Source organism: Amblyraja radiata, chromosome 7 (genome assembly GCF_010909765.2).
Source record: "Amblyraja radiata isolate CabotCenter1 chromosome 7, sAmbRad1.1.pri, whole genome shotgun sequence".
In the NCBI taxonomy this organism is placed as follows: Eukaryota; Metazoa; Chordata; class Chondrichthyes; order Rajiformes; family Rajidae; genus Amblyraja; species Amblyraja radiata.
The window spans coordinates 38,312,517-38,329,966 of record NC_045962.1 but is presented as its reverse complement, the minus strand read 5'-3'; the positions used below and the strand labels follow the sequence as shown (position 1 = coordinate 38,329,966).

The following is a 17,450-nucleotide window of genomic DNA, read 5'->3' as shown; positions in this document are numbered from 1 at the left end:
AAACGAATGCGCCGGATTTCCTGTCGCTGTTGAGCGGACGGGAACAATGTCGATCACATCTTCGCTCTGCGTTGATATTGATGTTGACGGTTCGCGGCCGTTTCATGTCCCAGCCTGAAGTCTACTGCGGAGTAACGAGCCCATCTGAGCCGTGATGGAGCCTGGGTGTAGGCGACTACCCTCGCTCTTCCCGACCGGGGACCCCCGCCTTGCGGCCAGAGAGGCCGCTGCCTTTGGACAAGCGAGCGAGGCGCTGCTGCCGCCGCCACCGCCACCGCCGCCTGTGGCGTTCAGACATCCCGGAGCAGCGATCTTGGCCCCGCCGCCCGGTTATGTCCCGGGCCACGCTCCCGGGCCGAGCCAGACTTTCACCTTTAAGCCTCTCGGAAGCTTTCCTGGGCCCGTCCATTTCGGTACCTCGGCGGTCGGAAATTTCGGGCATCCTGAGCCCATCTTCAGCTCGCTCACAAGTCCGCACATACCGCGGGCCCGCGGAGCTGGTGTGGACCCGACCAAAGCATCGAGTGGACTCCCGGCGTTTCAATTCGACCAGTCTCGGAGCAGCGGTGGAGAAGCGGTCCTTTACAGTGCCCCACAGAGCATGCCTGGCCCAGGTGGACCACCTTTCAGCTTCTCACAAGTTGCAAACAGCTCTTCCTCCAGCTTCTTCAGTTTACCTCGGCCAAAAGCGTCAACCAGTTTACCAGATGCTTTCAGCTTCTCTCAGCCGACAGCCATGGGCAGTTCTGCCGAAAGCTTTCATTTTGTCCCGCCGATTCCCAGTAACGACAGATCTTCAGCCCAATTCACCTTCTCGCAACCGAGTGTAGCTGGCTCCCTGGACGTGTCGTCGTCAAATAAAACATTGGGTGGCGAAGAAAAAACGGGTCAGAAACCGGTTTTGGGAGTGAGTGATGCCGGCCTTTTCCCATATGACGGGAAACGCAGTGTCACGGGAGTCGGTGGCATTCCTGGAAGGATTGGGTCTGTTACAAAGCATGAAATGAAGGAAGAACAGTTAACTACTAAGAAAGGGGTCAAAAGAAAAGACAAGCGAGACAAGTCACCACACCAATTTGAACCCGGTCCTGTCAAAGAACAAACACCGTGGACAATAAGTAGGCCATCCTTGGGGAAACGGCCAGCGAGAGTTGCACCTTCAATGGGCGTCTTTAATCGCACCCTTCGCGATGTGTTGAAAGGTAGGAGGAGGGAGCAGAGAAGAGACAGCGCAACCTCAGAACATGAAACAATTGAAAGATTAAAGCTGTTGTCCCAAACGAGCATTCCTTCGGAATGGCCCACTCGTATGAGAAAAGAAGAAACAAAAAAGAAAGTACGAGATGGTGAGTAGAATTGTATACAAAGTCCCTTCTGTTATGCGAGGTGTGGAGTTATCGTGTTCCTTTGTGCAATATTTTTAGTGTGATTAAATGATCCCTGTGCCTTCAATGCTGCAACAATTTGTTCATAATCTTTTGACACCACGAGTTGGATTCTGCAGCTAGAGAAGACCTCGGACAGATGGGGTTCTCTATTCAAGTTAAAGCATCTTTCTTATTCCACAATCAGCTCAATTTTTCTCTTCACTTTATTTTGGCCCCTGCTCATTGAACCAATTATTAGGAACAACTCTCTGTTTACACTTTATTTTGTTGACCCTGCCTGTTTACTCTCTTAATTTGCCCAAACCTGTAATTAAATTAATTTACTTAAATCTCATTTTGTCTTATTGATATTTTGGCTTATTGATTAAATAAAACACCGTGCAGTATAGGGAGGTTTCACGGCAGTCGGGTCACGACCCATGACCCGTACTGTTGCTACGCTACTCCAAATGGATTACACGCGATGAACTGCAGGTAGGCACTTACCATTGTTTCCAGCGTAGCGGGCCCGTTAAAACCCGCTGAAATTGTCAATTTTTGCGCTGTAAATAATTATGGAAATCGGGATAAGCGTGTGAGACATTTAGCATACTTCAGAATTCCAAAAGTGTGGAGAAATTACGGTAAATAGAAACGAGGGCTGAAGGGACAACAGATTGCTTGGCGAACATTGCATCAACTAAGGCATTATTTGTGTTTTTTCTTGATTCCTTTGGCATCTAAAAAGTTTCAGAAGTGATAAATCTGGCTGTAATTTTTTTTAATCGCCCATGGTTCCCAAGTGGGTTTTTACATACAAAATGAAAACGCATCTGAAGAAAAATTACAGCCAGATTTATCACTTGTGAGAATTTTTAGATACCAAAGGAATCAAGAAAAAACACAAATAATGCCTTACTTGATAAAATGCAGTGAGCAAACGCGATAATTCCCAATATTTTCAATGTTTACCAAGCACTTTAGCTGCTGTAGTCCCTTCAGTTCTCGCTTCTCTATACCTTCATTTCGCTTCACTTTTGGAATTCTGAAGTTGGGTGCATGTCTCTCACACTTACCCCGACTCCCACAATTTTTTTCAGCGCAAAAATTCACCATTTTGGCGGTTTTTAACAGGTAGGAAAGTACGCGTTTTTAGCATTAATAACATATACCGGAAGTGACGGATGTCTTCCAGTTGGATTTAGCGGCTCCGTGCGTCGGGCCCTATGACCCAGTGACCTTACGTGCAACCCCCCTATCTGGCTGTAAATTTTTCTTCAGATGCGTTTTCATTTTGTATGTAAAAACGCACGAGAACCATGGGCGATTTAAAAAAAAATTACAGTCAGATTTATCACTTCTGAAACTTTTTAGATGCCAAAGGAATCAAGAAAAAACACAAATAATGCCTTAGTTGATGGAATGCAGTGAGCAAACGGCCAATGTTCGCTAAGCACTTTTACTGTTGTCCCCTTCAGCTCTCGTTTTTATCTACCGTCATTTCTCCTCACTTTTGGAATTCTGAAGTATGCTAAATGTCTCTCACGCTTATCCCGATTTCCATAATTATTTACAGCGCAAAAATTTACAATTTCAGTGGGGTTTTAACGGGCCCGCTACGCTGGAAACAATGGTAAGTGCCTACCTGCAGTACATCGCGTGTAATCCATTTGGAGTAGCGTAGCAACGGTACGGGTCATGGGTCGTAACCCGACTGCCGTGAAACCTCCCTATTGATAGTTGAAGCCTTCTGTCGTACATCTATCTGTATCAAGTGAGTTAAAATTATCCAGGACGTGATCAACCGGGATTTCTTCTTCTCAGTTGTCCAACCTAAAACATTAACGGATTCTCTTGCCTTAGTTGCTGCTTGAACTCTGTTTCTCCAGTGTCTTCTGTTTGTACTTTTGATATCCAGCATTTGCCATTCTTTGGTTTTCATTTCTTTGCGACTTTTCTAGGTCTATGTGATTTTGTGACAAGTCTTCCACAATAACCGAATAATTTGGATTGATGGGCAAATGGCATTTTAACTAGGTGGTATTTCACTACACAACTTTATATGATATTGCTATTTGTTTATGGAGTGTAGAAACAGGCCCTTCGGCCCAACTTGTCCACACCGGCCAACATGTCCCAGCTACACCAGTCCCATCTGCCAACATTTGGTCCATATCCCTTCAAACCTGTCCTATCCATGTACCTGTCAAAATGCTTCTTAAATGTTGGGATAGTCCCTGCCTCAACTACCTCATCTGGCAGCTTGTTCCATACATACATCCACCAACCTTTGTGTGGAAAAAGTTACCCCTCAGATTCCTATTAAATCTTTTCCCCTTCACCTGAAACCTATGTCCTCTGGTCCTCGATTCACCTACTCTGGTCAAGAGACTACCCTCTCTATTGCATCTACCCTCTCTATTCCTCTCATAATCTTGTACACCTCTATAAGGTCACCTCTCCAGTGCCCCAAGGAATAGTCCCAGCCTACTTAACCTCTGCCTATAGCTCAGACCCTCTAGTTTTGGCAACATCCTCGTTAATCTTCTCTATACCCTTTCCAGCTTGGAATTAGTTTTTGCTGCTTAGTCTGAACTGTATTAAAAACACTCTGCTGGAGAAATGGTGGGTCAGGCAGCACCTGTGGAGGGAAATGGGCAGTTGTCATTTCAGGTTGGGACCTTTCCTCGAACTGGAAGAAGTCCAGAGGAAGGGCCTCCCCCTGAAACGTTGACTATCCATTTCCCTCCAAAGATGCCGCTTTACCTGCTGTGCGCCTCCAGCAGATTGTTTTTTGCACAAGATTCCCACAACGTTCATGTACTATCTTTAGTTATGCTTGATTGTACCGTGTAGATTAAATTGTGTTAAATGCAGCAATACTTTCAAGATTCCTATTTTAGTTTTGCTAAATTGTGTTTGTGGTGTCGCGGATTAATTTTTTGTTCATCTTTATCTTTCCAGATTTTCCTGGTAAGGCTTCTCGGAGACTATGCCGAAGTGATAGTACGGACAGCCTTTCCAGCACTCCTTTGTCAGAACTCACTGCCATCCAATGTAAAAACATCCCAGCCGACCTTAACAAGAAGGAGATCATCAGGAAGCACTTTTCCCAGTTTGGCAAGGTGCAGCGAGTGTACTGCCAAACCAGTAAGAATCAGGCTGTAGTTCACTTCGCCAATCATGTGAGTTCCCAAGGGCTATTCCAGTATTCTCAAATTTCCATGAACAAACACAAACATCAAAAAATTATTAATCAATGCAGAGTCTTAGTATAAAAGTAGCAGAAATAATATCAGAACACTTTGCTTTTGTTTTATTTAGTTGCTATGAATTCTGCTTTTCCCCCACGGTCCCTGTCAATTAATGCTTGTTTCATTGTGACTGGCATGAATCTGTGAAACAAAAAAAACTGACTTGCCAGATTAATTTAAAATAGATGGTTGTGTTGAAAATTGTATCAAGTGTGTTTTCCCCATATTGGGTAAATATTTCAAGGAAATATTGCCAATCATAGTGAAAGGAGCGAGTGAAATGGGACATTGAAAATTTATTCCAAAGAGTTGACACAGCAATTGAATGAACAACTTTCTGTACTGTTATTCGTTTAAAAATAAAATGCAACTATAGCTAGGTACCATATTACATTTACCTTTTCAATTCTCCAGAGGTTGCTGACTGTTGATTGCCCAGGTTGCCAAGTGTACAAGTCTAAACCATGATTGTCAGGTTGTGTACTTGCAGCTGAGCAAGAACCTGGTCTGCTTTGCCCATTTAAAAAAAATCAGTTAACTGAGTGGATCAGCCCTACCACTCAAAACCAGAAAAGATTGAGCTTTCAGGCATGTGTCTCAGTTACTCAACAAAGACTATTATAAATACATGTTTCTCTTAAAGACATCAGCATCCAATGCAAAGAGAAAAGGGAAGTCATTATGCAAGCAACATATTGAAGTATTTTGGCAAAAAAAGAAAACCAGTAAGTTTAATTCTCTATTTGTTTTATTCCCCACATCAGTTTTATTTGAGCTGTATTTATTCCTCAAACAACCTTGGTGTTGCTTTGGGCAACATCAATGTAAATTTATGACGTACTTTGAACCATTAGCTTAGTACATTCATTGTATTAATTGGTAGGGGCGGGTTGGGCCACGGGGTCTGTTTCATAGTTCATGGGAACAGAATTAGGCTATTCGCCCGTATAGTCTACGCCGCAAGTTTCTGTGTTGTATGACCATGATACTATGTCTCTATTTTTAATAGACTATCAGTAAATAGAAATAGAAGGGAATAGAAACTCTGTCTAGGTTGTCAGTTTATATGGACTACATTGTGGTTCCCTGTCAGTTCTTTATTCTGCCATTGGTGGGGTTATGATGTAACTGCAGGCTTGGCTAAGACTAGAATTTTCCAAGATGATCCCCAACAGCCTGCATGTATAGGCTTGGTGAAATGAAGATGAGCAATTGCTATTGTTCTGTTATCACATATGCAAAGTTATAACTACCTTGCCTTTCATCTTGTCAGGTCCTGGAAAGAAAACTTCATGGGAAGAAACGGAGAAACCAAAAGGAGATGACAAGGACAAACCCAATTTGGAGCATTCACCTTTACACAATCCTACTGTAAAAGCTTCTGCTGTAGGAAGTACTGCAAACAGGTGACACAATTTAAAACATGTCTTGTGCACCTTCCAAGGAGTTGTCTGTTAAAGCTTAGGGGAATTGACTTTTCCTTCTGACTATTAGTGATGCTGGAGATTTGGGTATGACTTGGAGCTTGTCTTCGGAGTGCACAATCCTGCTAACATGCATTTGGGGGTGAATGGTGATCCAGAATAGTGTGCTGCAGCTTTGATATTTAGGTTGCTTTTTACTTCCACCTTTCATTACTTTTATGTCTCAACTTTTTTTTTATTGTGAGTATGAACAATCTCTCTTGTCAATGAAACCACTGTCCAGTAACAAGTTGTCATATCTGTTCTTTGTGAGAATCTAGTTGATCAGTGTTAGGACATTTAATCAAGAGCAGCAGAATATATTTGGGTTCTTGCCTGTGCGCACAAGCACACTTTAGATGGGTAATAATTTGAAGGAACTATTTAAGTTGTATTCTCTGTGCTGCATAGTTGTTAATCTCCAAAACTTGCCACGTCTGAAGTCAGCCACATCATTATGGACAAGGGATAATAAAATATAGCCATGTTGCATTAGATTTCATAACAGATCAAGATTGCAAAATTGGGAAATGTAATAAAGTGGCCATGAAGGAATTTTAGTGGGTATAAAATACAGTAATCCCTCATTATAACGGACCTTGGGGGAGGACTGGTGTCTTTTTTTGCTGACCGCTATAACTGTGTACGGTATTCTCACTGTGTGTAGTTGAAACAAAGAACTGCAGATGATGGGTAATACACAAAAGGACACAAAGTGCTGGAGTAACTTAGCAGGTCAGGAAGCATCTCTGTGGAACATGGATAGGTGATGTCAGGACCCTTTTTCAGACTGATTTAGACGGCTGAGTTACTCCAGCACTTTGTGTTGTTTCTCCTTAAAACTAGGAGCAGATGCTGCTGGTCGACACCAGTGAGCACTTCTTCACCCACTGCACGGTCTGATTGATGTGGCTGTTGTGGCCCATGTTGTAGCCCCTGGCTGTTAGCTCTTTCTTCAGGCTGCAGCCATCGAAAGACATGCATGTTCACCATGGGGCTCTCCCCCCCCCCCAACCCAACCATTTACCGCTTCTTGTCTGTCAGTCGTGGCTCTGCCGTCTCTCCCCTGCAGTCGCCGACATCTTCCAAGGTGGAATATGTCGGCGACTCCGGGAGAGGAGGGAGCGGCGGAGTGGACAGAGCGATGGGAAGCGCAGGAGGAAGCGGCGGAGCAGAGAAAGCTAGTGTGTAGGGAGTGGGTGCGAAACTGGGATAACAAATTAATGTATGGGTGATCGTTGGTTGGCATGGACATGGGCCGAAGGAACTGTTTCCACGCTGTATTTCTGAACTAAACCTGTTGGCACATTTCTTGTATGTTTGATCATTTATATTCACTTCAAGCACCTACAAGTTTGAGCAGTTGTGAAAAAGTTACTTTTCTAACAACTAAACAGGTTCACTTCTTAATAAACAGACAACACACAAACGTTTGGTAGACCAGTTCAAAATTTACTTATTATCGGCCGATGGCAGGGAGGGAGAACTAGCCAAGTGAGCAATTACAGACACTTCACCGTCCTCATTCACTTCTCCGAACAACAGAATTACATCGTATTACATAGTGTTTTTTTGTCACCTTAGCACATTCCACAGACATTAGTCATGGTCAGAGGTACAGGAAAATAAAGGTTTCTACAGAATGCATCACATCAAAGGAATTTGTCAAAATCACGTAGATCAATCTAGCTTCTCCTCTCTCGTCACCCCCTCCCTCATAAACATCGGACACTTGGTGCAAGGCATTTTACATATCAAAGAGATCAATCTAGCTCCTTCTCTCGTCACCCTCTCCCTCATAAACATCGGACATTTGGTGCAAGGCATTTTACATCAAAGAGATCGATCTAGCTTTTTCTCTGCTTCCTCTCTCGTCACTTGGGAGACAAATGTTATAGTATTCATTATCTCACACACCGCAATCTGAGGCAAGCCTAATTTGAGACTAAATATAAGCTGTAAGCTAGCCCAGGAATCAATTTAATATCTTCTTATATTTTTAACTTAATTCAGCCTTATCAGTTGGAACCACACACGTTTACAGAAAATATTTTTTTTCAAGAGTCCAGGAGTTTTCAATATACCAGTTAGCTGAGCTTTAATGGGAAGGACAAAAATGTTGAGGCTTTTTTGTGTTGATGGTATTCGTTTCGAGCCATTTCGGACTCAATCAAAATGTTAGCAGGCAGCCTTGGAAGCCTTACCCCATTACTCAAACCTCACGTCAAAAACCTTGGCATGATATTTGACTCAGTATTGAAATTTGACAAACAAGTCAATGCTGTAGTAAAAGCTAGCTTCTTCCAGCTTCGGACGATAGCTAAAATAAAACAATTCCTCCACTTTGATGACCTCGAAAAGATCATCCACACATTTATCTCCTCCCGTCTCGATTACTGCAACTCCCTTTACACTGGCATCAGCCAATCTTCCCTGTCCTGCCTGCAACTGGTCCAAAACGCCGCAGCGAGACTCCTGACGGGCACCCAAAAAAGGACCACATCACCCCGATTCTGGCCTCTCTCCACTGGCTCCCTGTGCAGTTTCCGAATAAATTTCAAGATCCTTCTTTATGACTACAAAGCCCTTAACGGGCCTGCCCCCACCTACATCAAAAGTCTGCTTACCCACCACACCACCTCCAGGTCCCTCAGATCGGCCGACTTGGGGTTACTGAACATCTCGCGGTCTAGGGATAAGCTCAGGGGCGACCGCGCCTTTGCGGTTGCAGCTCCTAGATTGTGGAACAGCATCCCTGTTCCCATCAGAACTGCCCCCTCCATCGACTCCTTTAAGTCGAGACTTAAAACTCATCTTTACTCTCAAGCCTTTCTTGACTTCCTCTGAGGGAGGGCTATATGTATGTATTTATGTATGTACTTAATCTATGAACCAATGTTGTATAACATTAATACCTCCACCAATGTAAAGCACTTTGGCCAACAAGAGTTTTTTAAATATGCTATAGAAATAAAAATAACTTGACTTGATTTCAACTAAGCACTTTGCCCAATTAAGTCTTGAGATTTCAGTGATGTAGTAATGAGTTTATTTGTCTTGTGATGTTTACCATCAATCTAACAAGGTTATGTGACATTGCAGCATGGAAATCTCATCAGCGAATGATCATCTGAACTGGTTGCTGCTAGTGTCCAGGTCATGGGTGATGCATTAATGCTTTGTTGCGGATTCACACTGAGAATTTATTATACCTGGCTCACTGCTTGAATTTACCTTGAGTAAAAATGTTTTTTTTCATTTTCAAATTATGTATCTTAGCTCCTTGCACTGTGGACTGGTGGGGGACTTGTCCAGCTTCAGGTAGGTGGATGTAAAAGCCACTCTTCCTAACCACGTTACCAAGATGGTGGCTTTTGAGAGACAAATCCTATTTTTTCTCAGACGTCTTGTGCAGTTTCAAAAGCAATATCTTTGTTTTGTCCTATCAAAGTAAATTTCCTGGGCAGTGGCAGGTGGAGTCACCATTGAAAACAATGGTAACTAATGAACCACAGCTGCACATTGTGGCTACAAAGCAAATATTGTGCAGCAAATGAATTAGAAGACAAATCTAGCATCAAAGATGGTTGAATGGCAGCACTTCATACCTTTAATTACTCTATACACTGTGGCTATGGTATGCACCATCTACAGGATTCTCTGCAGCAATTAATCTTTAATTCTTTAGACACTGCTTCCTAAAAACTGGATGAATTTATGCAGGAATGGATTTTGCTGATGCTGGGTGAGATCAGGTAAGGTAGATCCTTGGTCACATTTAGCTTGTGAGTGTAATGCAGGAATGAAGTGATGTGGTTTATCTGTCAGTGATGGATAACGTGACAACTACGTATGATCCAATATTCTCTAAGGGCATAATGAACAATAATGGCAAGAAATGGCTTAAAAACAAGTTCAGCCTTTTATTAATTCTTTGTTCTGTAGGTCACCAGTTAAGAGTGCACCCATTAAGAGTCAAAAATTAGAGAATGAATCTCAGCAATCAACAGAGATAGAAGATCAGATGTTGGTATCTGAGCATATGGTGACTCTACCTTCTTCTCTCAGTCACCTGATTGGCACAATTGCTGCTAATCCTGAGGAGAAATATAGAGTACTGGACCAACGAGACAAGTTAATGAGACAAGGTAACGTGTTCTTTAAAGAAAAAAATGTTCAATGACTAGACCATATACCTGTTGACTGAACCCCCTCAGTTCTTTGTGTTATTTGTCCTATTTATTTCCACCTTCACCCCATTGCTCTGATTTATCTATTTTGGTGTTCCATTAATGCATTTTGTTACATTTTTCAATATTCCCGCTTTCACATTGAGTCCAAAGTTAAATTTTATCTCAATAGCTGTGAAAGTAACCATGCATTGTTCCTTGTGACATAAAAGGAGTGGTGGAAGTGTGGGTCTTTGCGGGCAGGGTAACAGAGGGCCATTTTCCCAGATTTGTTGTGGAGCATTTGAGAGCTTCTGCCACAAATTTTGGTGAATAGAAACGTAACAAGGTTTGCCTTTTACGTTTGCAATAAAATTGATTCAAATAAATTTGCACATATGTATTTTGCATGTCACCACCAAATTAGAGATAGGTTGTCTCAGTTTAGTTTTAGTTTGGAGATACAGTGCGGAAACAGGCCCTTCGGCCCACTGTCTGCGCTGAACATAGATCACCCGGACACTAGCACAATCCGACACATTGGGGACAATTTGCAATCTGTACCACATGTCCCGATGGTTATTAGTAAAATTTCAAGTCGGCATATTTATTTAATGGGGGATCTATCTGAAATTAATAATTAAAATAGTTATCACCCGTAAAAAAATTATTCTATTCTTTATAAAATTATAAATCTTACAGTTTTTTCAAAAATTCCTTGTCCCAATGATTGAAGTCATTTACCGTCACCCACCTTTGTTGAGCCGTCCCACATGGCTATAAATGTCGCTGCCTCCACAATCAGCTCTAAATCCTCTTCAAAGTGATGGAGGTGTTGATTACTTTGGTTTATGAATGGTTCCGTGTCATAGCTGTAGAGCCATAGTTCCAGTGATCCAGATTCAATCCTGATCTTGGGCGTTGTCAGTTTGGAGTTTGCACATCCTTCCAGTGACTGCTTGGATTTCATCTGGGTGCTCTGGTTTCTTCCCATGTCTCAATGGTATGCTGGTTGGTAGGTTAATTAACTGTTCTACATTTCCCCACGTGTGCAGTTGAGCTGTAGAGTCTGGGGGATTGGATCATGAGTGTTTAATTGCCATGTGCACAGGGAACGACAAAATGAAATTCTTACCTGCTGCAGCTTTACAGGCACAGTATGAATTTCAAGGCTTGTGTTGTTAATGGGTATGTGTGAATAAGAAGGCTTGAGAGGCGAAGTTCTACTTATCTCAGTCCCAGGCTATCACAGCAGGTAATTATTGGGGTAGTATTCAAGGCCCACTGGTCTTTAGCTGGGGTATCAATAACGTTGCCTTCATTTTAAGGACAGAAAATTAATGTTTGATAATGAAGCAGTCCATGCTTCTAATGCAGCAAGGCCTCTTCAAAATTCAGGCATGGCCTGATAAGTGATGTAACATTCATACCACACCAAAAGGAGAGTGTCTAATCATCTCCCTTTGATGTTTAACCCCAATACTACTGTGGACTACCCCACCACAATCCCTGTGGCTGGCACTCTATCCACCATCTTAAATGTTTTCTCCCTCTGTTATTGATATACCTCGGCTATAATGTTGCAGGAGTAACACACCATGATTTCCTCAAGAACTGCACTTTTGTATGTGCAACCGCTCCTCCTAATTGAGGGACACAACTAGTGTGGGTGTATTAACACTGCCACCTGCAAGTTCCTCTCCCTGTTCCATGTCGAGTTCACTTGCATCACTGATCCTTCATATTGGCTGTATCCAGCAGCATAGAGGGAGCACATGGACTGCAATCATTCAAGAGGGTGGCTCACCATCAGCTCAAAAGATGGGCAGTACATGTGGGCCTTGCCAAATCCCAAAGAAGAACCTAAAGGAAGATTTGGGGTGTTGTCTGTTAGAAAATGCTGCATTTTTGGATGATAACAGCTGGACTTAGGCACAATACAAGATGGGGTGATTACATAGACTTTCACACTCAAATATTGAGATGTATCGTTGTATTTCTTTGCAGACCGAGTGAAAAGAACTGATCTGGAAAAAGCTAAAGCTTTGGTGGGGACCTGCATGGACATGTGCCCGGAGAAGGAACGCTACATGAGAGAGACAAGATACCAGCTCAGTTCTTTTGAGATCATGGCTGGCACTGACAAGGTCAGTTTTTAAATTTTCGATTTTCTTATTCCATGTACCTGTAAATCATTCCAGCTCACAGTCCAGACCAGCCATACTCCAGTTCTGGCTGTGCACCCTGTTTGGATGCTGGGCAATTGGCTCACATTCTGGACTGATGAATAAGCTACAGTAGGTGTCAAAATAATCAGTATTTTTGAACAATTGATGCTGGATTATCAGAGCTTTACTATGTATGTGGTTGGGTATAATTTCCAATGCTAATAAATTGCTGAAGTAACAAGTAGGGAAGATATAACATGTATGAGAAAAATAACTTGCTAAAGAAATAAATAAGTTTAGGTGACATGGGGACACAGCAGCTAAGCTTCCACAGAAACAATCCTAGATTAATATCACAACATAGTTACCGTGTAATCTTAATTTCATTGACAATCTTGATTTTTATTAAATAAAAATGGTTAGTCTTAGTAATGATAATGACAAAAACTACTGGATCGTGTTAAACTCCTGTCTGTCTCACCAATAGAGAAGCAACTCTGCCATTCTTTTCTGGTCTGGCCATTATATGATTCCAACTTAATCAACATGGGAGAATCTTGACCACCATCTGAAGTGACCCAGCAAGCAACTCTGTTTTATCGTTAACTGCCATATCCATACAGAGAGAGCATACAACTAGACAGATTATCCAGCAGCAAGCTATTTCCTCTCAGCCCAGTCAACTTCAGAAATCTTAATATCTCAATTGGAAGAAATTACTGGTCAAATAACAGCCTGACTTTGTAGTCACAAAAACATACTTGAAAGCTAACATAAACTCTGACCCTCTCCCCCTGTCTCTGACACTGAACAGTCTGTCCTCGCCTTTGTACCCCTGTGTCCACATCTCGAGGTCCAAGTCGGGTATGATGTTCAGCTCTTCAATTGCAGTCTCCGTGCCTATTTCTATAGCAAGGAGACCTCAGCCCCAATGATGACCCTTTCTCTTGCCCCAACACTTCTCTCTTTTCTTGGACTTTTAACCTCACGATCTTTTTATTTCTAGCTTCCAAAGTGACATTAACCATCTTGACCTCCATTCCCTTCACCCACTCCAGCCTTATCCCCTCTTCCTCAGCTTTACTACTTCCCATTGTTTTTTGCAAGGGCCACACTCTTCGTGAACAGGAAATTAACAACATGAACTGACTAGCGTAGAAGGCTTGAGAGACCGATTAGCCTCTTTCTGTACCTATTTCTTATGCTCCCTTGGGTGTTGCATTTTCCATTGTTACTAGTTCCGATTTTAGTTTGAACAGTCTACTGAAAAGAACCTGTAGGCTATGTCAGTGTTGATGGACTTTCAATATTCTTTGTTAATTATGTAGCTGTAAGCAGCTGTGTAGAGACTTGTCTGCGTCCCATGTAGCTTTGCTGCATAGATTCACCATATTGAGCTGTTATAGTACAGCAATAGTCTAAGTTACCAAGGACACAGCATATTTTGCCGTGTAGTGCCAAATTTGTCTGCTCCATCTAGTAAACTATCTAACGTTGTCTGGGTTATTGAACGTTGAAGCCTCGTTCATTGCGTGTTAATGTTTGTTTCTTACACCACAGGTTAACCATGAAGCTGCAATCAAGGAGTATAGCAGATCATCAGCTGATCAAGAAGAACCTCTGCCCCATGAACTTCGCCCTGCCTCTGTGTTGAAATTAACTATGGATTATTTAGTGACCAAGATCATGGATCTGGGTGAGGGCAATTATCGGGACTGGTATGACTTTGTATGGAATCGAACTCGTGGTGTAAGAAAGGTAAGTTGGTAATGTCTGGCATTATCCTGTCTCTGCACGGACTTGTATATATTTCCAACTAAGAAAGTTATTGATATAAGTACGCAGGGTGACAAGGTCCTCCAATTAATGCTTACCAGGGGTAAAGAGGGGGTAAATCCAGATCGCTGCAGCGCAATGGTTATTTCTGTTCATTTAGAAATGGAATGTTTGAGGCCAGTAACGTACTTGTCATTTTAAAAGCAAACAATTGCGTTGACCAATGTAAAAATGGTGCAGGGGGCGCCGTCCTGTGTATGGCTGCCTAGCCAGCAGCTGTCTGTCTTTTTCACTCTTTTTTTTATTTTTAGTGAGTTTTAGTGTTTTGTTTTTAGGAGGTCTAGACTTTTTTATGTGGGGGGAGGGGGGGGGGGGGAAGGGGGAAACTTCTTTCTAGGGTCCCTACCTGGTCGGAGAGGCAGCTTTTCTCCGGGCTGCACCGTCGACCCATCCTCGCGGCCTACCAGCGGGCCTGGAGTGGCGTTTTACTGTCGGGGACCGCCCAGAACCTCGGCTTCGGCGGCGGCACAGCGCTGGAGCACTATCGCGGAGTGGAGTGGGCGATGCCCTGCCCGGGTCGCCGCGCTGGAGCTCCGGTGAGCTAAAGAACCGCCGAGAAAAAACATCGCGGGACTGTGGAGCGGCCAGCCGCGGGCGGCGGCGCCGAACTTTACACCGGGAGCCTGGGATCTCGCGACGAGATCGCCAGTGGAAATGCTCCAACCGGCGCGGCCTTGTTGGCTTCGGAAGCCGCGGTCTCCGGTAAGGAGGCGGCCGTTCCAGGTGTCCCAAGCCGCTGAGAGGACTCTCCCGACGCCGGAGCACCATCAACTGGCTAGAACGGCCTGGAACATCGGGCATCCGTAGAGGCAACTGTGGAGGCATCAATAGGCCCGACTATGGGTGAACTGGGGATGGGGACTGGACATTGTGCCTTCCCTCATAATGGAAACCATTGTGGGGGGATGTTTTTTATGTTAAAGATCTTTATTATTGTTATGTTTTAGCTGAAAGGACGCTGCGCGGAGAGGACGCTGGCGCTGTTTGTTCGCCGCTTCTCCGTCTGCTATTGCCTCTTATGTTCTTGTTTGTGTTCTGTTTTTGTTTTGTTTTGTTTTTGTTTTTTGTTTGCCTTGCCTTGTAAAGTGACTTTGAGTCCTTGAAAAGCGCTATATAAATTCAATTTATTATTATTATTATTATTAAAAATACTTGTTTCTCCTATTCTGAGTATAAGACTCTGTACATCAACTATATCTATTCCTCTCATGATCTTACACACCTCAATAAGAGCACCCCTCAGCCACCTGCGCTCCAAAGAATAAAGTACTAGCCTGCTTAACTGCTCTCAATAGCTCAGCCCCTTGAGTCCTGGCAAGATCCTTGTAAATCTTCTCTATGTGTTTTTAGCTTACTGGCATCATTCCCACAGCAGGGTGACCAAAACTAAATGCAATACTCCCAAGTGCAGCCTTATCAACGTCATGTACAACTGTGCCTTCCATTTGCTGGTATTTGGCCCATATTTCTTTAAATCCTGTCCTGCCCAAATGTCCTTTCAATGTTAATTGTGCCTGACTTCACAGCTTCCTCTGGCACCTCATTCCATATTCATATAATCTCCTGTGTGGAAAGATACTCCCCCTGAGTTACCTTCAAATATTTTCCCTCTCACTCCAACCTATGCTCAAAACATGGTGCTGAGTTACTCCAGCACTTTGTGTTTTGCTCAAGATTCCAGCATCTGCAGTTTCTTGTGTCTCCATTCAACTATGCTCTCTAGTATCAGATTTCCAACCCCTATACTTTTGTATTCATTTGTAAAGTGTCTTTCCATTGATAGTTTTATTTTTCTTACAGGATATTACACAACAGCACCTTTGTGATAAGCCAATTGTGGCCCTAATTGAAAAGTGTACACGATTCCATATCCACTGCAGTCATCATCTCTGTGAGGAGCCAATGTCCACTTATGATGCTAAGATAAACGATGAAAACCTGACTAAGTGTTTGCAAAGTCTGAAAGAAATGTACCAGGATTTAGCCAACAAGGATATCTACTGTGAGAATGAGGCAGAATTCCGTGGCTACCATGTTCTGCTCAATCTCAATGAGGGAGATATTCTCCGGTAAGCAGGAGATATTTATTTTCAGTGTGCTTGCTGCATAGTGAAATGATACCATCATGTTGTACCGTTATGGCACTGTCCCAATCCTCAACTCCTTCCCCTAATCTGTGCCTTTTTTTTCCACTCTCATTTCGTCAAATCTATGATGATAGCTTTTGGAGCACCTGTTTTCACAACTTTGAAGGGAATAAGTTCATAAGTCATAGGAGCAGAAATTATGAATTTGGCCCATTGGGTCTACTCCACGATCCAGTCATGGCTGATCGATTTTTTTCCCTCTCATCTTCATTCTCCTGTCTTCTCACTGTAACCTCTGACACCATTACTAATCAAAAACCTGTCAATCTCTGCTTTAAAATACTCAAAAGTCTTGGCCTCCACAGATTCACCCCATTATGGCTAAATAAATTCATCCTCATCTCCTTTCTAAAAGTACGTACCTTTATTCTGAGGTCTCGGGTCCGAGACTCTCCAGTGAGTGGAAACACCCTCTCCACATCCACCCTATCCAGGCCTTTCATTATTCAGTGAGTTTGATTGAGGTCATCCCCCCTCATCATTCTAAACATCAGCGAGTACAGGCCGAGAGGCGCCAAATGGCTTGTCATACGTTAACCCAATCATCCCTGAATTGTCATCCCCAATGGGTTCCAGATCATGACAACTGTTTTTCTCATCTCGGATCTTGCTTCATTACTATGAATCAGTGTCCATTAATGGGTGCAGCTTCTCGCTAATTCCCTTTTTCTGAGCCCATTGTGATTTTTATGTTCCCATCAATCATTTTTGTTCTGAAATAAGCAAATCTCTAGTCCAATATTATAGCTGTTTTCCTCATTCCTTCATCTATTCTGGTAAATCTTTTCTCTTCTGTCTCTCTCGGATCTTTGTGCCCCCTCTGAACGGTGGTGACCAGAATCAGACACTGTTTTGCAATTGTGGCCTTTTGTGGTCAATCCAGACTTACCCATGGTTGCTAACTAACTTCACTCCTGATGATTGCTCCAAACAACACCTTGTATTCTGCTTGGGTAGTTAGCAACCTAACGCTTTGAATAATTAAATCTCCCATTGTTAGCTTGTCCAGAATTTTTATTACATTTTCCTTAACACTCCAGGAACCT

The 17,450-nt window shown here is 42.9% G+C and overlaps 1 protein-coding gene across 2 annotated transcripts in view; it reads left to right on the top strand.

Annotated features, from left to right (window-relative positions):
• The first annotated feature begins 4 nt into the window (after positions 1-4).
• LOC116975306 (minichromosome maintenance complex component 3 associated protein) overlaps positions 5-17,450 on the top strand; it is a 64,131-nt gene continuing 46,685 nt past the window's right edge. For both annotated transcript variants that reach the window (XM_033024224.1, XM_033024223.1), the window contains exons 1-8: positions 5-1,346; positions 4,332-4,552; positions 5,265-5,346; positions 5,895-6,027; positions 10,030-10,232; positions 12,261-12,400; positions 13,982-14,179; positions 16,058-16,326. In XM_033024224.1, the coding sequence (XP_032880115.1) occupies positions 155-1,346; positions 4,332-4,552; positions 5,265-5,346; positions 5,895-6,027; positions 10,030-10,232; positions 12,261-12,400; positions 13,982-14,179; positions 16,058-16,326 (2,438 nt within the window). In that variant the 5' untranslated portion in view covers positions 5-154. The remainder of the gene's footprint in view (positions 1,347-4,331; positions 4,553-5,264; positions 5,347-5,894; positions 6,028-10,029; positions 10,233-12,260; positions 12,401-13,981; positions 14,180-16,057; positions 16,327-17,450) is intronic.